The 18,779-nt window shown below is 42.5% G+C and overlaps 2 protein-coding genes across 11 annotated transcripts in view; one reads left to right on the top strand and one right to left on the bottom strand.

Annotated features, from left to right (window-relative positions):
* crema (cAMP responsive element modulator a) overlaps positions 1–5,183 on the bottom strand; it is a 16,127-nt gene extending 10,944 nt beyond the window's left edge. Inside the window, exons 1-3 of one of the 4 annotated variants that reach the window (XM_031870692.1) lie at positions 5,149–5,183; positions 1,599–1,716; positions 1,326–1,436 (exon numbers count right to left, since the gene is read on the bottom strand). In XM_031870692.1, the coding sequence (XP_031726552.1) occupies positions 1,326–1,436; positions 1,599–1,706 (219 nt within the window). In that variant the 5' untranslated portion in view covers positions 1,707–1,716; positions 5,149–5,183. Of the gene's footprint in view, positions 1–1,325; positions 1,437–1,598; positions 1,717–2,883; positions 3,723–5,148 lie in introns of those variants that run through there. The other 3 variants (XM_031870690.1, XM_031870691.1, XM_031870693.1) reach the window with 3 other exon arrangements.
* A 3,493-nt stretch (positions 5,184–8,676) lies between these two features.
* Positions 8,677–18,779, top strand: part of pard3ab (par-3 family cell polarity regulator alpha, b) — a 213,604-nt gene continuing 203,501 nt past the window's right edge. For all 7 annotated transcript variants that reach the window (XM_031870765.1, XM_031870767.1, XM_031870766.1 and 4 more), the window contains exon 1: positions 8,677–9,085. In XM_031870765.1, the coding sequence (XP_031726625.1) occupies positions 8,966–9,085 (120 nt within the window). In that variant the 5' untranslated portion in view covers positions 8,677–8,965. The remainder of the gene's footprint in view (positions 9,086–18,779) is intronic.

The raw sequence follows: 18,779 nt of genomic DNA on the forward strand, positions 1-18,779 counted from the left end.
GGGGGGGGGTGTCCTCGACTACTTATTGATAATCATGTGAGCGAAGGTTAAGCCTATATGCTGTTCGGGTTATAAAAGCAGCAGAATGACTTCACTTGTCTTGTATCTGCTGCTTCGCGCACAGTTTCTAATCTTGAATCTGGCTGTTGACAGAAGCAAATCTAAAACTTTGAATAAACTGGCTCAATGGGAACAGTGACACGGGATATTTACTGATATGAAGGAGTGCTTTGAAATCAGTTAACAAAACCACTTTGTGGTTGCCATCTGCTGTTTCACTGTGCCGTTCTCTTTCCTGACCTATATCTGCGTAAAGACACGTTTCATGTAATGTGAGACAAATCTGCTGTGACATGTTCATCTGATTTCATTTCCCATCTACAAACAGTTTTTTGGTGAAAATACTGAAACATGTGCGTCTGCACCACATTATTCAGTGAAACAATCCCGTTATGACTTTCTTTGGCAGCGTCACAATACAGGTTGTCTGATGTGTCAACAGTTCCTGGATCAGTCCTCCCGCCCGGACGCAACAACAGCGTCTCCTGAATGTGAAGGTTAGACTGATGAGCTTAAACCTCAGCTCCTACTGCTCACATCAATCCTATTAACAGATGCACCGCAGGAGACCACGAGCACTCCAGAGCAACTAAATCCACACCGACTCGGACGTCACAACTCCACTTTTGTTTGTAGTTTTATTTATTTTTAAGTTGGACTTAAGTCACCAAAATGAGGACTTGACATTTCACTTGTTCCCTGACAGACTTAAGACTTGACTTGGAGTGGTCTTGTGTGACTTGAGACTTGACGTGAGACTTGCTCTGGCAGAATAAAGACTTGACCCGGAAACTTACTCTGACGGATTTGACTTGGAGTTGTCTTGAGTCTCAAGTCTCAAGACTCGACTTGAGACTTGCTCTGACAATATTGACTTGTACATGTCTTGAATAACTTCAGGGATGATTTGAGACTTGGTCTGATAGACTAGGCTTAGATTTTGATATGACAGATTTGACTTGAACTGACTTGAGAAATGACCTGGACTTGTCTTTGATGACTTAAGACTCGTCTTGAGGCTTGCTCTGACATGTTTGACTTGGTCATATCTTGAATGACTTGAAAGTTGCTCTGATATAGTTAAGAGTTGACTCGTCTTGTATGATTTGACAATTGATTTGGACACCAAAGGATTTAAAAACAGGTCTCGCTGATACTGATATTTTAAATTTAATTCATACTGCCTGCAGTCAGAATATTCACCATCGGTGTTCTCGGTTCTAGAAAAAGTGCAACCTAAGGCAGAGGCCGTGGCGTGCTCTCACCTGGACGGTCTGGACGTGTGGAGACTGTATGACGGAGGTCTGGGGGGTCTGGATGACCGTCTGACCGTCACACAGCTGGACAACTGTCACACCCTGAGACTCCGCCGACACCTGTGTGGTGCAAAAGCAGGGAAAAGGAACACTTCTTCAGTCAGACATCCTATATTATAATGCCTCAACATTGTGTGCTGAACAACTGTCACACTCTGTCCGTGAACATTGGAGTGTCGGAGTGAAACGGACACCACCTCTCTCATAACGAGGTGAGTGTACCTGAGGAAGCGCTGCTGGAGACAGACTGTCGTCGCTGTGGTTCTCCTCTCCGTCCGTCATCGAGCCGTTTAAACTGCCGTCCAGCTGAGGCGAGACCGAGGTATCCATAGTCAGTCACCTAGACGGGCAGACAGACAGAGCAGTAATTACTACCGCTGAGGCTGACCAAGGCCTTCAGTCTGTTCTCCTCTCCAGCACCACTTGTACCATAACTTTTACATGTGATGCCAAAGACTCGTCAAACAGGATCTCACCCGCCTCAAGTTTGTTCTACATGATATCCTGCATATATTACCGTAATATATTATATTCTTGAGCTGTTTTCCCACTTTGAAGTATTTATTGATGTCTGTTTTAATGGAGTTTCATTGTCGCATTTTAAAATGGTGTTCGTGGAACACACGTTTAAAGTCGTAAACTGAAAAGTTGTCACTTTTTAAAGTCTTTTTTAAACTAATGTGAGTAAATGAAAACATTTCCTTGAAAATATCTTTTTAGAATAACTAAGCACGATGGATTCAGTACACTAGATCGTTTGCTTGCGAGTCAAAAACGATTCGTCTGAAGATCTCCGTTGGCAGTGATTGTTTATCCAGCTTGGGACAAATATGTATTACATGACAATGTATTACTCATGCTCATTGTGTCAGCAGCAGCCACCCGGCGGGGCTGGCAGCCTCAACTCCAATAGGCACGTTTTCACACTCCAGGAGTCTGTTACAAACTCCAATACCAGTTAAATAGATTCTACATCCGTTCTGGCAAAATAACAAGAAAAGAGGAACAGAATAAGAAATGTCTTTATGTATATTTTAATATCACGTCTTCACAGACTGGTTTGAACCAGAGATGATGAACAAAAGATGTCATTGAATTTGAAGGCTAAGGGATCACTGACGTCAGCAGCAGATCAAAGGCCAAATACTGCTTTTTAATTTCCCCATGAGGGGCCCTCCTCATGTCCAGCTACGGGGGCCCCTGTTTGATGCAGATTAGTTCCAAGCACACGCACATCTCTCAAGGTAATGTAGTGTTCTTATCTGCTGCTGAACGAGTGAGACATTAGATTAGGAAGTGTTCTCATGGTGCACTGTAGGCAATGGAAATCCCAAAAGTCCCAAGTTTTAAAAGAAACCCTGCAGTGTCGGAGCAGAGGACAAAGTATACACTCATTTTTAAATGTCTCTGTAAAACCACATGTTGTAAACACAATGTCCACTTCTGGTTTATTGTCTTTCAAATAACATAAAGCCCGCTTAGAATTGTTCAAGTGGAACAGACTCACTCAAAGCACGTCTTGAAGGCGAATGTGACTTCCGTTTTTTTTAGCAAAGTGAAACTAAAGCTGTACTATAACTTCCCCAATTAATTCCACATTAAGACTTTTAATTTTAACTGTATATTATCTTATTAGCGCAATTGAGGAATGAAGAAATCATACATTTAGGAGGAATTTGCGTTAGAAAAAAATGAAGCAATGGTATTTTTCGAATATTGAATCTTTTATTTTGAAGGGATACATTTTCGCACCAACTTCCGACGCGCGTGACTCCGTCTGCCTTGACGCAGCTCCGTAAACTTAAACAAAAAAACAGGAACTGCTGCGACCGCAGCTGACCGAGAACTCTTTTTTAACACCATGTTGATCGTCTAACAATTCACCGGCCTGCTTCTCAAAACAAAGAGTTTTAATTAACGGTTTGTTTTGCAACACTTGTCCCTCGACTCTCTGCCCGACTGGCGCCGAGCGAGAAAAAGTGACAGCTTTGCAGTGACTTACCGAAGTTTTACGTAGTCAGACTCGTCACTAATTACAGCAATGGGTTGGACGGCCTCGCGCCTTTCGCTCACGTAGTTTCACGTCAGCGCTGACGATGCTGTGCCGAAAATGTCGACCCAACAGGTCAGTTTGACGTCGAAGAGTGCGTAAGTGGAGCGAGACGGTTCACCTCCACCTACTTCCGCGTTCGCTATGCGCGAACGACCAGCGTGTGAAATCTTCTTTCTCTGAATATTTGAAATGCTGTATAGGACAAAATATATCAGTAAATTGACACTTACATATTTATATACATTTATTTATATATATAATATTGATATACATGTATAATAAAAAATATAGTTATTATTTTAAAGATCTTTTACTCTGCTTTGGACCAAACCACATTGAGCAGTAGGCCCAGATAAAGTTCAACTCAACTGCACAAGGTGTTCTTTTCAGTACAGATCAGTTGTCTGTATGAAGATATAGATATAGATATGAATCTTAAATGACATTACGTTAAATAAATGTCTTACAACGTGTCTGTCATTTTAAAAGTAGGGCATTTAAATACTCAAATGTAAATTCACACAACAAAAAGCAATTCAAGTTCGCAATAATATGACGTAGACGATAGACGTCATTATACTATTAATTTCCGCATCAATTTTGGATATTTTTCAGTGTTTCTATGATGAGTCACATGTTTACAGATCAGAGTAATGTCGCCATCTACTGGCTGACAGAAGCAACAACACTTTAAAAAGCAGACATGCAACAGGATCAATGCATCCAAACATTCAGGCTCAATGTAGCCTTAATGTAGAACAAGTTTCTCTCTATCAGCAGTAAACAATAAAGAGAGCAAATCTAATAACCAACACCAGACCACTATAAAAATGTACAACATCCATTTAAACAAATGTCTCCAAACTCATCATTCTTGAGTTTCTGTATTCAGAGAGTTTGAATGGTGGAGTTGGTGAGAGGTTAGTTTCATAGAGGCTTTAAACATCCTGCATCATCATGACTGAATTATAACTGAGTAAGTTTTAAAAAGCATACAGTAACAACAAAGTAGATGGTAGTCTCTGATCATTTTAAAAAGCCTAAATTGAAAGACCATTACAATCTGCGATCTGTATTTTTCCTCTACTCCCTACGTATCATTTCCTTCTGATATAAAGGTGCGTGTACTGTGGAATCTGATCTGTGCTTGCTGACTTGCTTTATTTAGATGTGAGCCACCATCTGTCCCCCTGCATGCCAGAAGAGGTCCTGTGCAGACCGTGTCCCTGCTGATATCAGAGCACTGCTCCGCGTCACCACAGTGCCTCCTTTAATCTGCCACAGTGTGACCAAAAAGTGCCTCAGTCGGCAAAAAGCTGTGAATGAGGTGTTTTTTGTATTGTAAATGCATAAAACACTTCAGTTTTGGAGACAAACGTTCCTTCATTCTCTATATTTTTTACAATGTAATGATAAAAACTAGTCATGTGTTCACTTTCCATAAATTCCTCCATGTATTCTCATTAATCCTGCTGTCTCTTATGTATCCTTTTCAATTTGAATTTAAATTGTAATTCTTAACATATTTCATTTCTTATTGCATATATGACACACACATACATATATATAAAACATATTTATCATTATTTGGCTGCAAAGCTTACATTTTCCTACAGAATTTATTTTGCCATCCATCATTTTCTAAAACTAATTTGTCTAAATTCGAAGCTATATATATATACAGTATATAACATCAGTTATTGTTTCCCCACCACTCACCCTCTGGTGCTTCCTCCCCATCCTCCTCATCCTCCTTGTCGTCCTTCTCGTCCTCCTCGTCCTCCTCATCCTCCTCCTCCTCGTCTTCCTCATCCTCCTCGTCCTCCTCCTCCTACACCAGCCTCGGCCTGTCCTGCGGGTCAGAGGATGGAGGATGGAGGCTCCAGATGGTCGAGTACCAGCAGCAGAAGGGGGACCCTCAGGGGGGGCGGAGGGGGCACGAAGGCCTGACAGCAGGGAGCCATGTGACCTGGGCCAGACAGCTCTTTAGCACAAAATTAGCCCGGGATGAACGCGTAACACAATGACATGCTGATAATTACCATCAAAGAGCTATTCGGGCGTCTGTTCGTGAGCTTAACTCACCTCATTTGTTCAAATTCACAGGCCCTTCTGGCAATAACATCTCCCAGAAGTCAAGCTGCTTGACCTTTTGTCCCCCCCCACACTTACATAAAGTCATAAAGCACAAGTTATTACAGACGGGTCAGCTTCAAACAATCACATAATATCTGAGAGGATATAATTATATGACTTCTGTATTTCTAGCAGTATGACACCAAAATGGCGGCAGTATATTTTAGCGTCTCAGACCACGCAGGAGGCTGCAGGGCATTTCAAATGTACCTAATCAGTGTTTAATATAATTAAATATAATTAGTTTGAATTCTCTATGATGTGTTCTCATCCAACCTGCATCTGAGAACTGTTGCTGTCTGATACAGTGTTTAACTATCAGCGTTTTCAGATAGATTACTAGTTGTATTTGAGGAAAATAATAATAATATCATTAGTAATAATGATGATGACAATAATAATGATCATAAATATTACAAGATTAAATACACACTGAATATCTAATTTATAATTAAATTGACTATTAAGTGGTTCTAATTTAAATACGTTTGTCTTTAAAAGAGAAGGTTTCACCAAAAGAGGTTTGGAAATAATAACTAAGAAGTTTAAATCCTGGTGAAAGCAGTGACTGTCCGCTGAGCACCACAAGAGGTCACTACTGAATCAAATATGTCAGACACAAACTCACATCATCTGACAGGTAGATATCAACATGTACAATATGTTGTATGCAGCTGAGATTTCAGTTGAAAGCTCTGGAAAAAAGACTTTTTTAATTTTCATATTATAATTTAGTTTTAAATTGATGACCAAGCAACTTTAAAAAAAGTTTTTTATAGCATAAATGAATTATTTTGTATTTGATGAAGTAGATTTCTTCTCTATTGTTCTTTGGAGTGAACAATGTAATAAATTGTGTCTCCAAGGACCTTGAGTTATACAAAAGTCTCCCTGGACACTCCCTTCACCTTTGACCTCTCTACTTCACTCTGTTTACAGCGTAAAAGAAGAAAAGTGAAGCCCATTCTGCTGCTGTGCCAGAACATCCACTGAATGCCTCACATGTAGAGTCTATTGTGGTGCTACAACAGTCCTCCGTCACTTAAAATAGCCAACTCCACTTTGAACGAGTGCTCATATTCTCCTAAACTGAGTCTGTTTAATGCGTTGTGACAGCTGCTGAGGCCGTGGTCGGTGGTCTGTGAGAGCTCCAGCTGTGTGCAAGAGTTAAAATAGTCCCACACAGCTGCACGCTGGCATTAGATGGAGGAGCGGCCCCCTTTCAACCAGCACACACGCTTTCCACATACTTTAAATGCAGTGGTTATCCTCTCTTTATGTGTTCTCAAACCTTGTGTCAAAGCCCTTTTTTAAATGAAAGTTTTAACAATTATGATATATGATCTACTGGCTCAGGAGGATTAGTCTTAGACGTGTTCAGTGGTACAAGTCCATCCATGTGGTCCGGGTCCAGGTCCAGGTCAGGACGGGGTTTGGGCCTGGGTGGAACGATGTAGGAAAGCAGCAGGTGCACAAGAAGACCTGTGGCTTTTTAACCAATGATGATGTATCATTAAGTGCAGTAGTACAATATATATAGGCTTACTATATATACGTTGAAAGTTTGTCCCATTAACAATCCTAATCCTAATTCTAACTTTAAACATAAACTCAAACCCAAACAAAGTGGAAGAAAAGATGAAAAATAACACTCTAGAGGAGTTTACTTATCTTTATATTCTAGTGAGGGCACATCTAAAAGCTGCAGTAATTATAATCTGCATTGTTTTCAGTCACTTTATTGATTTTAATATCTTTTTATTTTAACCACTGCTGACCGTTGCCTCCCTGCGCGCCAAAACATTACCCGTCGTGACCACAGCGGGGGGCCACACTGCAACTGTGGCCCTCCCTGCTCCTCTGCTGCCTTCACGTACCGCTCGTAAACTCGACTATCAAATGTTAGAAGTCCCAAATGCAGGATTCTGAAGTATTTATAGGAACTTGCTCACAACCATGTAAGAAGAAAAGTAGGCACAGGACAGAGCTGAAGGCTGGAGGCTACTTAATGCTGCAGCAACAGCTGTCACGTAGCTGAATGGATGTGTTCACTAATTTATATCCAGGCTGCATAATAGTAATAATAATAATACATTTTATTTGTATAGCACTTTAAAAGGTACTCAAAAACACTTAACATGGTGAAAACAGAAACAGTAAAACATTATAAATAAAGCAAATAAATGCCATTATAACAGTAAAAATTATTGCAGTCATGTGCTTCAACTCTTGTTGCAGCCATTCTCTCTTTAGCGGATGTTTCCCATAAATGCAGGCTACACAGACTGAGACAAAAAGTTATTTGATACAAGCGTTAATAATTTACAGATTACCAGTAATAAAATGTCGGCTCATAACACTGGCTGGTCCCTAAATGCCACATCTCTGCTGATAAAGCACTATTCCTATTTTGCATTTTTATATCCCAGATATTAATAAGGCACACTCCGTCGTCAGTAGGTTATAAAGTTTTCTCAGAGAGTTTCAACTCAACAAACATTGCAAAAAATGCAAAAGTGTGATTCATTTTGTCCCAAATCTGCATGACAAAAGTTCAGGTAAATAGAAGAGTGGTTGATGACCATGAAGCTACTTTTTTTCATTTTAATTTGATCCCGACCTGGGGACTGAATTGATTTCATTTAAAACAACTCTACCATGTTACCTTGTCATTTGCAAGTGCCCTCATCATTTATTTAAAGAAATAACAAAATGTAAAGCGTACCATCATGTGTACCATCATTCATATATATATATATATATATATATATATGATGTTTCTAATATCATATATTCTAAAGGAAACATCCCCTAGAATAAAAGAGAGAACAGCTGCAGCAAGTGTTGTGTTAAGAGTTGAATCACATGACTGCAGAACATGCATTTCTTACCGTTATAATGGCATTTATTTGCTTTGTTTATATTGTTTTACTATACAAATAGAATGTATTGTTATATATAGTATTGCTTTCTCCTCGTCATACTGACAGTTTGCTCATATTTGAATTTAGGACTCTTCTTGCTCTTTGCCACTCACGTTGGAGGTTGAAAACCAACGTTCCTAAATACACCTGAACGCACCATATGACCGAGCATGAGCTCAGCACAGAGGGAGAGAGACAGGATCGGGATCGGGATCGAGATAGAGGGAAGAAGGGAGAGAAAGAGAGAGAGAAGCTAAACAGGTGGTCTGAAAACACACAGAAAACAATGTCGTCCGGCGGGGAGAAGCGGAAAGACCTTTAGTCCTCTCTTTTTATCAAGGAATACCGGGACAGCCGCGGGAAGCCGAACAAACGGGAAAACCCATGCTCCTTTTTTATTTTCGCACGGATTTCTCCTCCTCCTCCTCGTCTCGGTTTGTACTCCGAATCTGGGCAGGATCTCGGACACCGAAAGCATGAAAGTCACGGTGTGTTTCGGCAGGACCCGGGTGGTGGTGCCGTGCGGGGATGGAAACATTAAAGTGCTCACACTCATCCAGCAGGCTGCCATGAGATACAAGAAGGCTATCGCCAAGGTGAGTGGCGGCTACTTTTTTTGTTGTTTTTTTGTTGCGGCTTTTGTGTTCCTGGAAACAATGTTGCAACGTCCCCTCCGGTGTGGGTTCCTGCGAGTGCGCACTCAATATGGCGCTAACTTGGAATTAAACGCAAAGCAGAGGGAACGGAGTGGGTGCCCGTTTTTCTGATGCCTCTAGGCTCGCGTTGCACAGTTAGTTCAGCTCGCGAGCACACACATTGTGCGTGCGCGTGCTATTCGCAGTGTGTCACTGCTTTTTTCTGGGGTTCTTTTTTCAAAGAAAGGCGCACCGCCATTGTGGCAAAACTCCCCCTGGGATTCGAACCGTGGCACCGAGCGGAGTAGTCCGCGGGTTTGTTGCACCGTAGAAGCATAATTGTGCACAAAGAAACGGTTAACGACTTGGCAACCCATCGGTTGGAAGACCTCGGTTCATGCCTGTGGAAGTTGTCAGTAGAGATTAGCCTACTAGCAAGTTAGCCAGCAGGCTGCAAAAGTGGGTCTGAGGCGTTCAGGCTCCGGTGCAGAGGGGGGAAAGTCCTATCACCTCAGTCTATACACTCTTGTTTTATAGTGTCTCTGAACGACAAAAACACCAAAAAGGGCCCTCTTTGTTCGACTTGTAATGAGCTCACTGTGATGGCAGAGAGGGTTAGCTGGAGTGTGCGGACGCATGATGAGAGTTCAGGTTCAGCAATGATGCTTCAAATGCAAGAAGAGGAGGAGGAAGAGCAACAGCACAGGAAAAAAAAAAAGTTCTGTTGCATTATAGTTTTGAGTTTTCAGAGAAGAAGCTGCATACAGGCTGCCATGGCTGTCCCAGCAGGCACCAGGCCCTGCAGGACAGGGAGGGAAACTGCAGTGCCGAGCTCCAGCTGACTGGTGGAGGAGGCTCAGACCTGAGCATAAATCTGTGGAGATAAAAGTCAGACTTAAGAAAACTCGTAGCTCGATGTCTGGTAGCAGCAGATAACCCTTGAACCCAGCTGCGTGCTGCACGTGTAAGGTCCTCTGGATGAGACTGGGAGCACAGCAGCATGAGGAACAACCTAATATCTCTTAATTACCTCTAAAATTATGTTAATTCAACGTAACTGGCAAATATTCGCTCAAATTCATTCAAAAATAAAGTATTTATAATAATGTGACTCCACTGTAATCTTAAAGTTTACATAATTCATCTTTTGGGTGTTTGATTTGTTTAAGGAACAAATATGTGAAGGCAGGAAGTCGAGATGGATAAATAATTGAACTCTTTTCCTGTTCACGCTCTAACTTTGCAGCAGTCTCTTTCTGTTGTAGTGCTAGTGACCTAGAAGTCGTCCCGTATCCTCGCCTCCTTGTCAATAATTCAGCGTGAGCAGACAGAGGAGCGCAGGAGAATATATCTCGGTGTAGTGGAGAGGCAGGTGAAGAGCTGCTGGAGGAGATACCAACTCTTTGACCTCGTGCAAAATAGGGTTTTACTTAACTTTTGTTTGTCCTCAAGATATTTAGAAAACAAGTGTTGCTTTCTGAGAAAGCTCAAGTGATTCCATTTGGCAGAATTAAATGTGGCAATGTGATATCTCAATATACTCTTTATTTTTGGACCCAGTTCTTCACACTGGTTGAAGTCAGTGTGTCATGATGCTAGAAGCTCTGGTGGTATCTGAGGGTGGATCGTACCTCTGTGCTGGAAACGAGGCCACACATTCAGTTCTCATTCTGTCTTCTTCAGGCTTTGATCTAAAACACTAAAAACAGAAATGCAAAAAACTCAGAGCTCCTCATGAACTTCTCACCCACAACAAAACACGCTGCCTCAAAAACAAACAACACCCATGTCATTTAATCGCCTCATATCTGTGTTTATTGCCCGAGACCCACCTATCAAGCTTTTTTTCCGGTCATCCCGCCACAATAAGAGGCCTGAATGTAAGATTGTTTCCCTGCTTTAGTGTTTGTGCGTGTAGCTTCCCCTGTCATTAGGGAGGAATGCTTCCTGCAGAAAGAGAAACCGTCCACTTCTAAAGGGCTCGATCCGTCTCATAGCTGTGGAATCAGGCAGATGATGACACTGGGATGAGTGTTCAGACAGTTTGAGTTTTTCTTTGTCACTTTAAAGTCTCTGAAAGTCTTGAGAAGTAAAACTCCACTGCTCTTTCTGTTCCTCCCACAGATCACAGGGTAGGTTCTCGCCCATTTGACTAAGCATGGCAAGCCTTTTAAAATGACACCCTTTGAATGGAAAACCGTCTGGCGGCTTAACGCTGTAAACCCACAAGTGACATAAGCATTGGCAGGCCAGAAGAACCATGAGAGTTTGTCTCTGTTCTGACTGTTGCTAACGCTCAGAAACCCTCCAGGAGGATATCAGGTGTCTGGATCGCTGCGTCCACACCAGCACATCACCGCAGGTTTCCATTCTCAGCTTCGCAGCGCTGGAGTTTTCCTCCGGAGCAGTCTGGGCTATAGTGTCCGTGTTTGACCGTCGAGGCGGACGGATTTAACGAGACTTTGACCCGTCGCACATGATAGGATTAGGTGTCTGCTGCTGGTCTGGTTCAGGAAGTGGTTTTCTTTGGAAACGCGTACTTTCGGGGTGAAAAAAGGGGTGACGTTGTGCTTAAGATTTGATGCATCTTATAGTCATGCCAGGCATCAATGCTAATAGAGCTGCAACGATTCATCAAGAAGTTGTCGACTTATAAACTAATAGACAACTATTTAGATAATGGCTTATTTTTTTTGAGTCATTTTTTAAGACAAAAAGTCTCTGATTCCAGCTTCTTGAATGTGAATATTTCTGGTTTCCTTCGTCCTCTGACAGTAAACTGAATATATTTTAGGTGTGGACACAAACAGACATTTGAGGACCTCATCCTGAGCTCACTGTCATTTTTCAAAGTTTTCGGACTTTTTATAGATCATCAACTAATCAATAATTGGGGAAATAATCAACAGATTAATCTTCAATGAAAATAAACGTTGGTTGCTGTAAAGTCAAACTTCAGGTGTCCACTGATGTTGAAATGAGACGATGAGATGCTCTCTACAAGAAGAACGTTTGAATAGTTCCACTTTGATTAATCTGTGTTTTTACTTTGGAAACCAGAGGAGAGTGATTGTTTCAGTTAGTTTAGTCATTGACAAAGTATTCCACAAAAAACAGTTCAGTGTGTTAATGAAATGTGGTTAAACTCAATGTTGGATGTGAAGAGAAAGTCAAACAAAAAAACCCAACCAGCTGTAATATGATTTGAGCTCATCAATCAGTGCAGTCGTTGATGACTCCAATCTGTCAGCCTGTTTTTAATCTAGTCCTGATGTCCTGTTATGACTGTTATTAATTAGTGTGCTGCAGCCTTTGATGGGGGGGGGGGGACTGCTGCCGTTACAGTCATACAGATTAACATGTTCACCACCAGAAATGTGCCACATCTTCAAAAGGAAAAGCTCCCACTTTTCATTTTGGCCCCATTTTGTTCAAAAGAGCGACATAATTGCAGCATGAAAGGGACATTAAGCTCAATCTGATAATGAGGAAGGATCATAGCGTCACATGACCAAGACTGTATGTAGGGTCAGGGCCGAAGGGTGGCGAGCGGTAACGCTGATGGATGTATGAAAATGTATAATTTATTAACGTATAAAACATACGAATGCTCTGTTCAAAGACACCAGACTCCAGTCAGAAAACAGTGATTTTTACCTCGTTGGTCGTCGTAAAACACACTTCATTCAAACTGGGCAGAAACTACCACAGTTGCCAAGACACGAAATTGGTGGCCATTTTGACGGACAGAACTATTTACAGGTGCTCGAACCCTTGAGCAATACTGCACTTGAATGCAACAATTTTTACCTGGCGCAAAATAAATAAAGATAAAGCTTCCTTTGAGGTCGCAGGTTATTCAGTTCATACAGTGAAGGATTCCGAAGCAATTACCTGGTTTCACAGAGTTGTTCTATTATGTCATCTAAATGACTGGAGTGCATGCATACCAGGCTTATTTTATTCCAACTCAGGAATTTAGAGAATTTCATTAATTTTTAATTATCTACCCAAGTTTCGGTGAGGACAAATGATCCGTGTGAAATGAAGATGAACGGTTAGTTCTGTTCAGTTAGTTGTTTCCGTCATGATCGGAGCCAAAGACCCTTCGGTTGTGACCCTGCTGGTGGAGGTGCAGTAGATCTACCTCATGTCGGGTCGTGAGCTCCAATCACGTTACAGTTCATCTGTTTGATGTCACCATGCTGTACCAGCCGTGGGGGGGGGGTTCGGGGTTCCTGCTTCCAAATCGGGCACAGTGTGGGATTAAAAGCTCCACTGATGATCCCCGGGCCGCTGACTTTGCCCTTGACCAAACCACTGTGAAAAATGTCCTAAAACATGACCTGGCACAGCTTTTCATTTCCTAAAGGAATCCGTTAAAAGAGAGGCGGACCGGAACGAACCGAAGCCAGTCGGCCACGTGAGGCTTCCTGTGTGGAATTGTAGGAAAATGCGAGGGCACAATGGCTCCATAAAGGCTTTAAAACACCTCTAAAACCTCTTTATCTTGAGAAGTGAGCACCAGGAAAGATGAGTCAGCAGCAGCTTTACCATCTTTTCTCTCTAGGACATGACACGCTTGTTGTTTTCTTCTTCTTATTACCATTATGATGATGTTGGCATATCTGCGTTTCCCACAGTTCTTTGCTGCGCTGTGCATTTTTCACGAGTGATACTTTTCGTTGTTGTTCCAACTCATCAGCACCGCTTCACCGTCGTCCTCCTCACAGGCGTTACACGTCATGATGTTGACGTGATAATAGAAAGACGCCACTTTTGCCATTTGCCAACTTCCACTGTAGAAGCTGTGCTCATGCTGTTATTCAGAACTGTTGACGTAAGAGGAATAATGACCTTCCCTTAAATTGTCACTAATGGAAGAAACCTGTGTTAAGTGCAAAGACCAAAGCATCGGCACCCTGCAGGAGATTAAAGAATATATCTGCAACCGTATATTGTTCTATTGAATACATGTTCAAAGGGTTTCATGGAGAATTCTATAGCGGCATTATCCTTGAACTGAATGTTCAACATGAACAACACAGATTTCATAGGTTTTAATGTAGCAGAGCTGTAGACTTGAGACTAGGCCTGGAGTTAGACTCAAGTCATGAAAATGAGGACTTGAGACGGACCTAGCTTGGACTTCCAAAAAGATGGTCAGCTGTGTACAATGACACTAAACAGACTAACTGACACATCTGCTGTGTGGAAAATCCAGTTGATCCCCAACTATCCACACAGATTTTCCTTTTCTTTTCTTTTTTTTTTTTTTTTTTTAAATGATCCCTTGTCTGTAATACGTCGCGTTGCAAACTGAACCCTGGACCACGATCGGGCGAACAAAACCAGTTAATGAGTCCAGATCATCAGACCTAATGACACAGAGGGCTTAAGTGGTTTACAGAGTGCTATGAAAACAGATCACTTGAACCCTGGCGTGGATCCAGTCAGCTGAGCCGTGCCACCCCGACCGTGTGTACCAAAGCCGGCTACATATGGCAAGCCCCCCCCCCCCCAGCACGCCCCACTACAAACAAAGTAGGCCAGAGACTGACTGACTGACTGACTATTTTTGGGTTGATGGATGCCTTGAAATTATGACCGGCACTTTTGATGAACGCTTGCATCACAGGGTGGTGTTTTTGAGGTCAACCCCCCCCCCCCCACACACACACACCCACCCACCCTCTGGTTCAGCTGTAGACAGAAGAAGCTCCTGGTGCAGGGAGTAAGAATCAAGACGCTTACAGGAAAAGTTCTATGATATCTCTACGTTGACCAGGCTGTTCAGCTGGAAGCAATAGTTTATTTATGAAGGAGATTCTCGGGGTGTTTTCCCAGAAAGGGGGTTGGACGAGTGCAGAATACAGGCATTGTGGAAGCCAACCACAAGTGTGAGTTTACGACGGGTTGACTTCAAGAAGATTGGACGACTCGTTCTACAAACGTGGGTCTTGTTGAAGTACGGCTTCGCTTTTTTTGAGAACACTGTGCGCCATAAAACATCTGGCACGACCGTGTTATTGAAGTTGTTAGCAATTTGAGCGATTGCCCTCAAGAACAGTGTCATTACTTGTGTTAGGAACACTGCTTTGTATTCATCTATGTGCCCCCCCCCCCACCTCCTCTACCACCACCACCACAGAACTGTGTTCAAGTCCGCTCAGGTTTGGGTTTACTCAGGAGTCTTGTGGTTTGAACCACAGCAACATTTAAATAGTCTCAACTGATAGTTATAGTAAGCCGGCCAAGCATAACTAGCCTAGTCATCAGCTTTCTCCCATAATAGACGTGGAGGCTACAAAGCCCAGACGTTGTCTCCAAGCCCCCGCTCAGAGGAACAGTGCTCTCTTTGGGCTCCTCCACTCGCTTCTACGTCTGCAGCACAAGTACGGAAAACCTTTTAGCTTCAAGTTTCCTTTTGTAGTGTCGCGTTTCAGGAGAAAATCTGTCTAACACTGATCCATGCAGAAACACACTGACTGTGCTTCATTGTGCTGCCAGCGATCACAGAGCATCTGGGAATACTCACAACTCAAATCCTTCATTTAGTTATACAGCTGAAACTTTAGCTTATTTTTGTATTACAACCATGCTGCAAAATGACTTATTGATTAGTCCTTTGGTGTGTGAAATGTCCAAAAACCCAAAGATTTGAAATAAAGATCTATATCGGTCCAATGCTGACTCAAACAGGCCGATGTGGTATCACCATTATTTTAATAAATAACATGAATTATGTATTTGTTTGTTACATTTGGTTGTACAAAGTTAGGAAAGCAGTATTCAAGTTGAGCCTGATGTTCTCTTACTTATAAAATATACTTATTAATCAAACACTGGTATCGGATCAGTGCCTTTGTATCGGCCCGGGTACCGCTATCGGGACTGAAGAAGTCGCGTCTGCTCATTCCTAATTTAAATTGACCGTCCTCCTTTTCACACGTAAGAAGCAAAAACCAGCCAATTTTTGCTCAAAATGGTTTGAATGATTAATAAAATTGTTGCCGGTCGACCAAACTATTAATCTCATGGTGATTTCAGATGTACTTATTTTATGATAGCGATACCACAATGATCCATTTACTCAAGGTGCAATGTTTCCCTTTTGAAATATAGCAGAGTAAAAGTAGCTTAAACTGGAAATACTCACTCTGTCAGAGTTGTACTGAAAGGATTTTGGTTTATTACAGTTTTCATCTGATGTTGTGATCATTGTGAGATCTCGTAACACACCAACAGATTAATAAGACACGAGCAGTGAGATGATCACACAGGCTGTAAACAAAACCTCTGAGCTTATTTCTCTGAAAATATTGTGCTTATAAAAACGTCACAGGTTCTATATTCTACGGTGTCCAGTAAATGACGAGTTCCTTCAGTCCAGAGCATCAGCGAATGTGCGCTTGTTTTCAGCAGCCAGTGTCCCCCTCGTCCACCCGGAGGACGGACAGCGACCGAAATGTCAAGGCCTCGCTGTGTGGAGCGCGGCGCACAGGGGGGGGGGATTGTCTCTGAGGAATGTCAGGACGCTGAACAAACTGCAGCGCTGCTCACATATCCCTCAGTGCAGCCTGGAGCTGTGGTCCAGTCTGAGGACTTCGTATTCTCACCAGCTGTTACTCTCCTCCTTTTCTTCTGCAGCAGTGGCCAAGTTCTTGTTTTGTTGCCTCATTGTTTAGATGCTGCTTTGTTATTTTCTCCCTCCCAGTCCCGCCTCTGACATTCCTGCAGGAGTCTTCCTGCCAGAGGCTAAAAACTTCATTTTTATCCCCCCCGCACCCCCCCTCATGGCAGAGCCTGTTGTTCTCACCCAGCTGTTAATTGCCAGCAGCCAAATGAGAAACCTGGTGGTTTATTGCTGAAAAAAAAACAGGAAACCTGAATGCATTTCAAAGAGATGGAGGCCCCGAGTCGGCAGAGTCAATATTTCTGAAAGATGTCGATGCTCGGAGACGAAGTGCGAGGTTTAGCACATGCTGCTCAGAGCATGAAGAGCCCACATTAGCATAACCCAAATGATTTATGAGCCGTAGATTAATGGTGTCCCCTGAAATTGAATTCAGTACTTAGGCTGATGAGGCTTTGTCTGCTAAATATAGGACCGGCTGAGCGAGAGCTCTGCCTCTCACAGATGCATGATTATTGGCCTCCAGGCATGGGCTTCATTCTTCATGGGGTGTCTTGGTTGCTCCCGGTCTAGTTCACTCCAGGAGGTTTTGAGGTTTGTCACCTGATGCTGCTCACCGGAGTACAGACACTAGCCCGTTGGCACACTTTTAGAGTTCAGCCTGCCCGGCAATGTAAGATTCACCGCTCACTCAGAGAGGCTGTGAGATGATAAGGAAGCCAGGGAGTGTGCTCCCTGAAGCCGATTTTAATTTGAAGGTGAAAATGGTGAACAGAGTCCCTGATCGCAGTGCTTTTTAAAGATGACACAAGATATACTGTATTGATCCCATGGGGGGAATTCTGCTTGGTTAATAATGCTGCACACAGCTGTAATCCCCGTGATACAACACAGAGTATAACAGACCAGTTGTACACCAGAGACGAGGTAGAAAAACACGTCAAATACATTATGAAACAGGAGAGAATCGTTGACGTTATAGAGACGGAATACAGGAAACAAAGCAGACGGTAGACTGAAGCACCGCAAAGATGTTTCTGTCAGCTGTATGTGACACAACAGGAAAACCTGCTTTCTGACTGACCAGCTGCTGATACAACCCTCTCCGTCTCCCTCATGTCCGGACTGAAGCGACACGCTTTCTCGTTCCTTTCAACGCTGGTTACTTGTGTAGAAAAGTTTGTGTTTACCTTCTGATCCTATGTCTGTAAACTTCCTTTGTCCTGATCGCCACCACACAGACACCGTGTTGAGTGATGGATGCATGTGTTTCTGTGTTGCCACATTTCTAACAGTCAGTCTAAACCGCATCTGATGCGAACTTGTCTGTCACTCACCGCGTCGGCCTTTCTGCAGCTGGCAGCATCAGTGCAGCTGGATCTGCAACAAAACTGAATTTGTGTGTCGGAGGAACTGTGTAAAATGGAACAAATATAAACTTTATTTAAATGCACTTCGTGACTTCTTCTGTGCAGTTTGTGTTGGGCTGTTTTGATATTTTACACTAAGTTAATTGATAAAAAAAAAATGCATAATACAATTACACAATTAAGGGGAGCTTCCACAGGGAAAACCTGTGTTTCACCGCACTGGTCAGTTTTGAGATTTTGGGCTATTTTGCTTCCATAGCATGTCTTCTTTCAGACTAGAGGAAATACAACATCTAGGTGTTTATGTTACTACTTTGTCTATTTGCATTTGTCATAATAAATTATATTTAAAAAGAGTGGGAGACCAGGTAGAGCCTCTTGAGAGTGGAGTGTCAAAAGCATCATGAGCTGGTTCCCACTTAACCCAACCAGGCCGGCAAAACTGAAACCAAAGCTCTGCTCTTCTGGCTAATTTCTCGTTGGCTTCAGCACTTCTGATTCTGAGTCAGGATATTAAATTCAGGCTTTGTTTTAAAACTCCGTTTTTTGGTGTTGAATTTAAGTGAAGTTGGTTGTTGCTGAAGGAGGACACATCTTTCGGGTCAGTAGTGTATGCTGGGAGTCAGTGGTGAGGAGGTAGCTGGTCCGT

This window comes from Anarrhichthys ocellatus, unplaced genomic scaffold (genome assembly GCF_004355925.1).
Source record: "Anarrhichthys ocellatus isolate YVR2014 unplaced genomic scaffold, GSC_Weel_1.0 scaffold54, whole genome shotgun sequence".
Lineage (NCBI taxonomy): Eukaryota > Metazoa > Chordata > Actinopteri > Perciformes > Anarhichadidae > Anarrhichthys > Anarrhichthys ocellatus.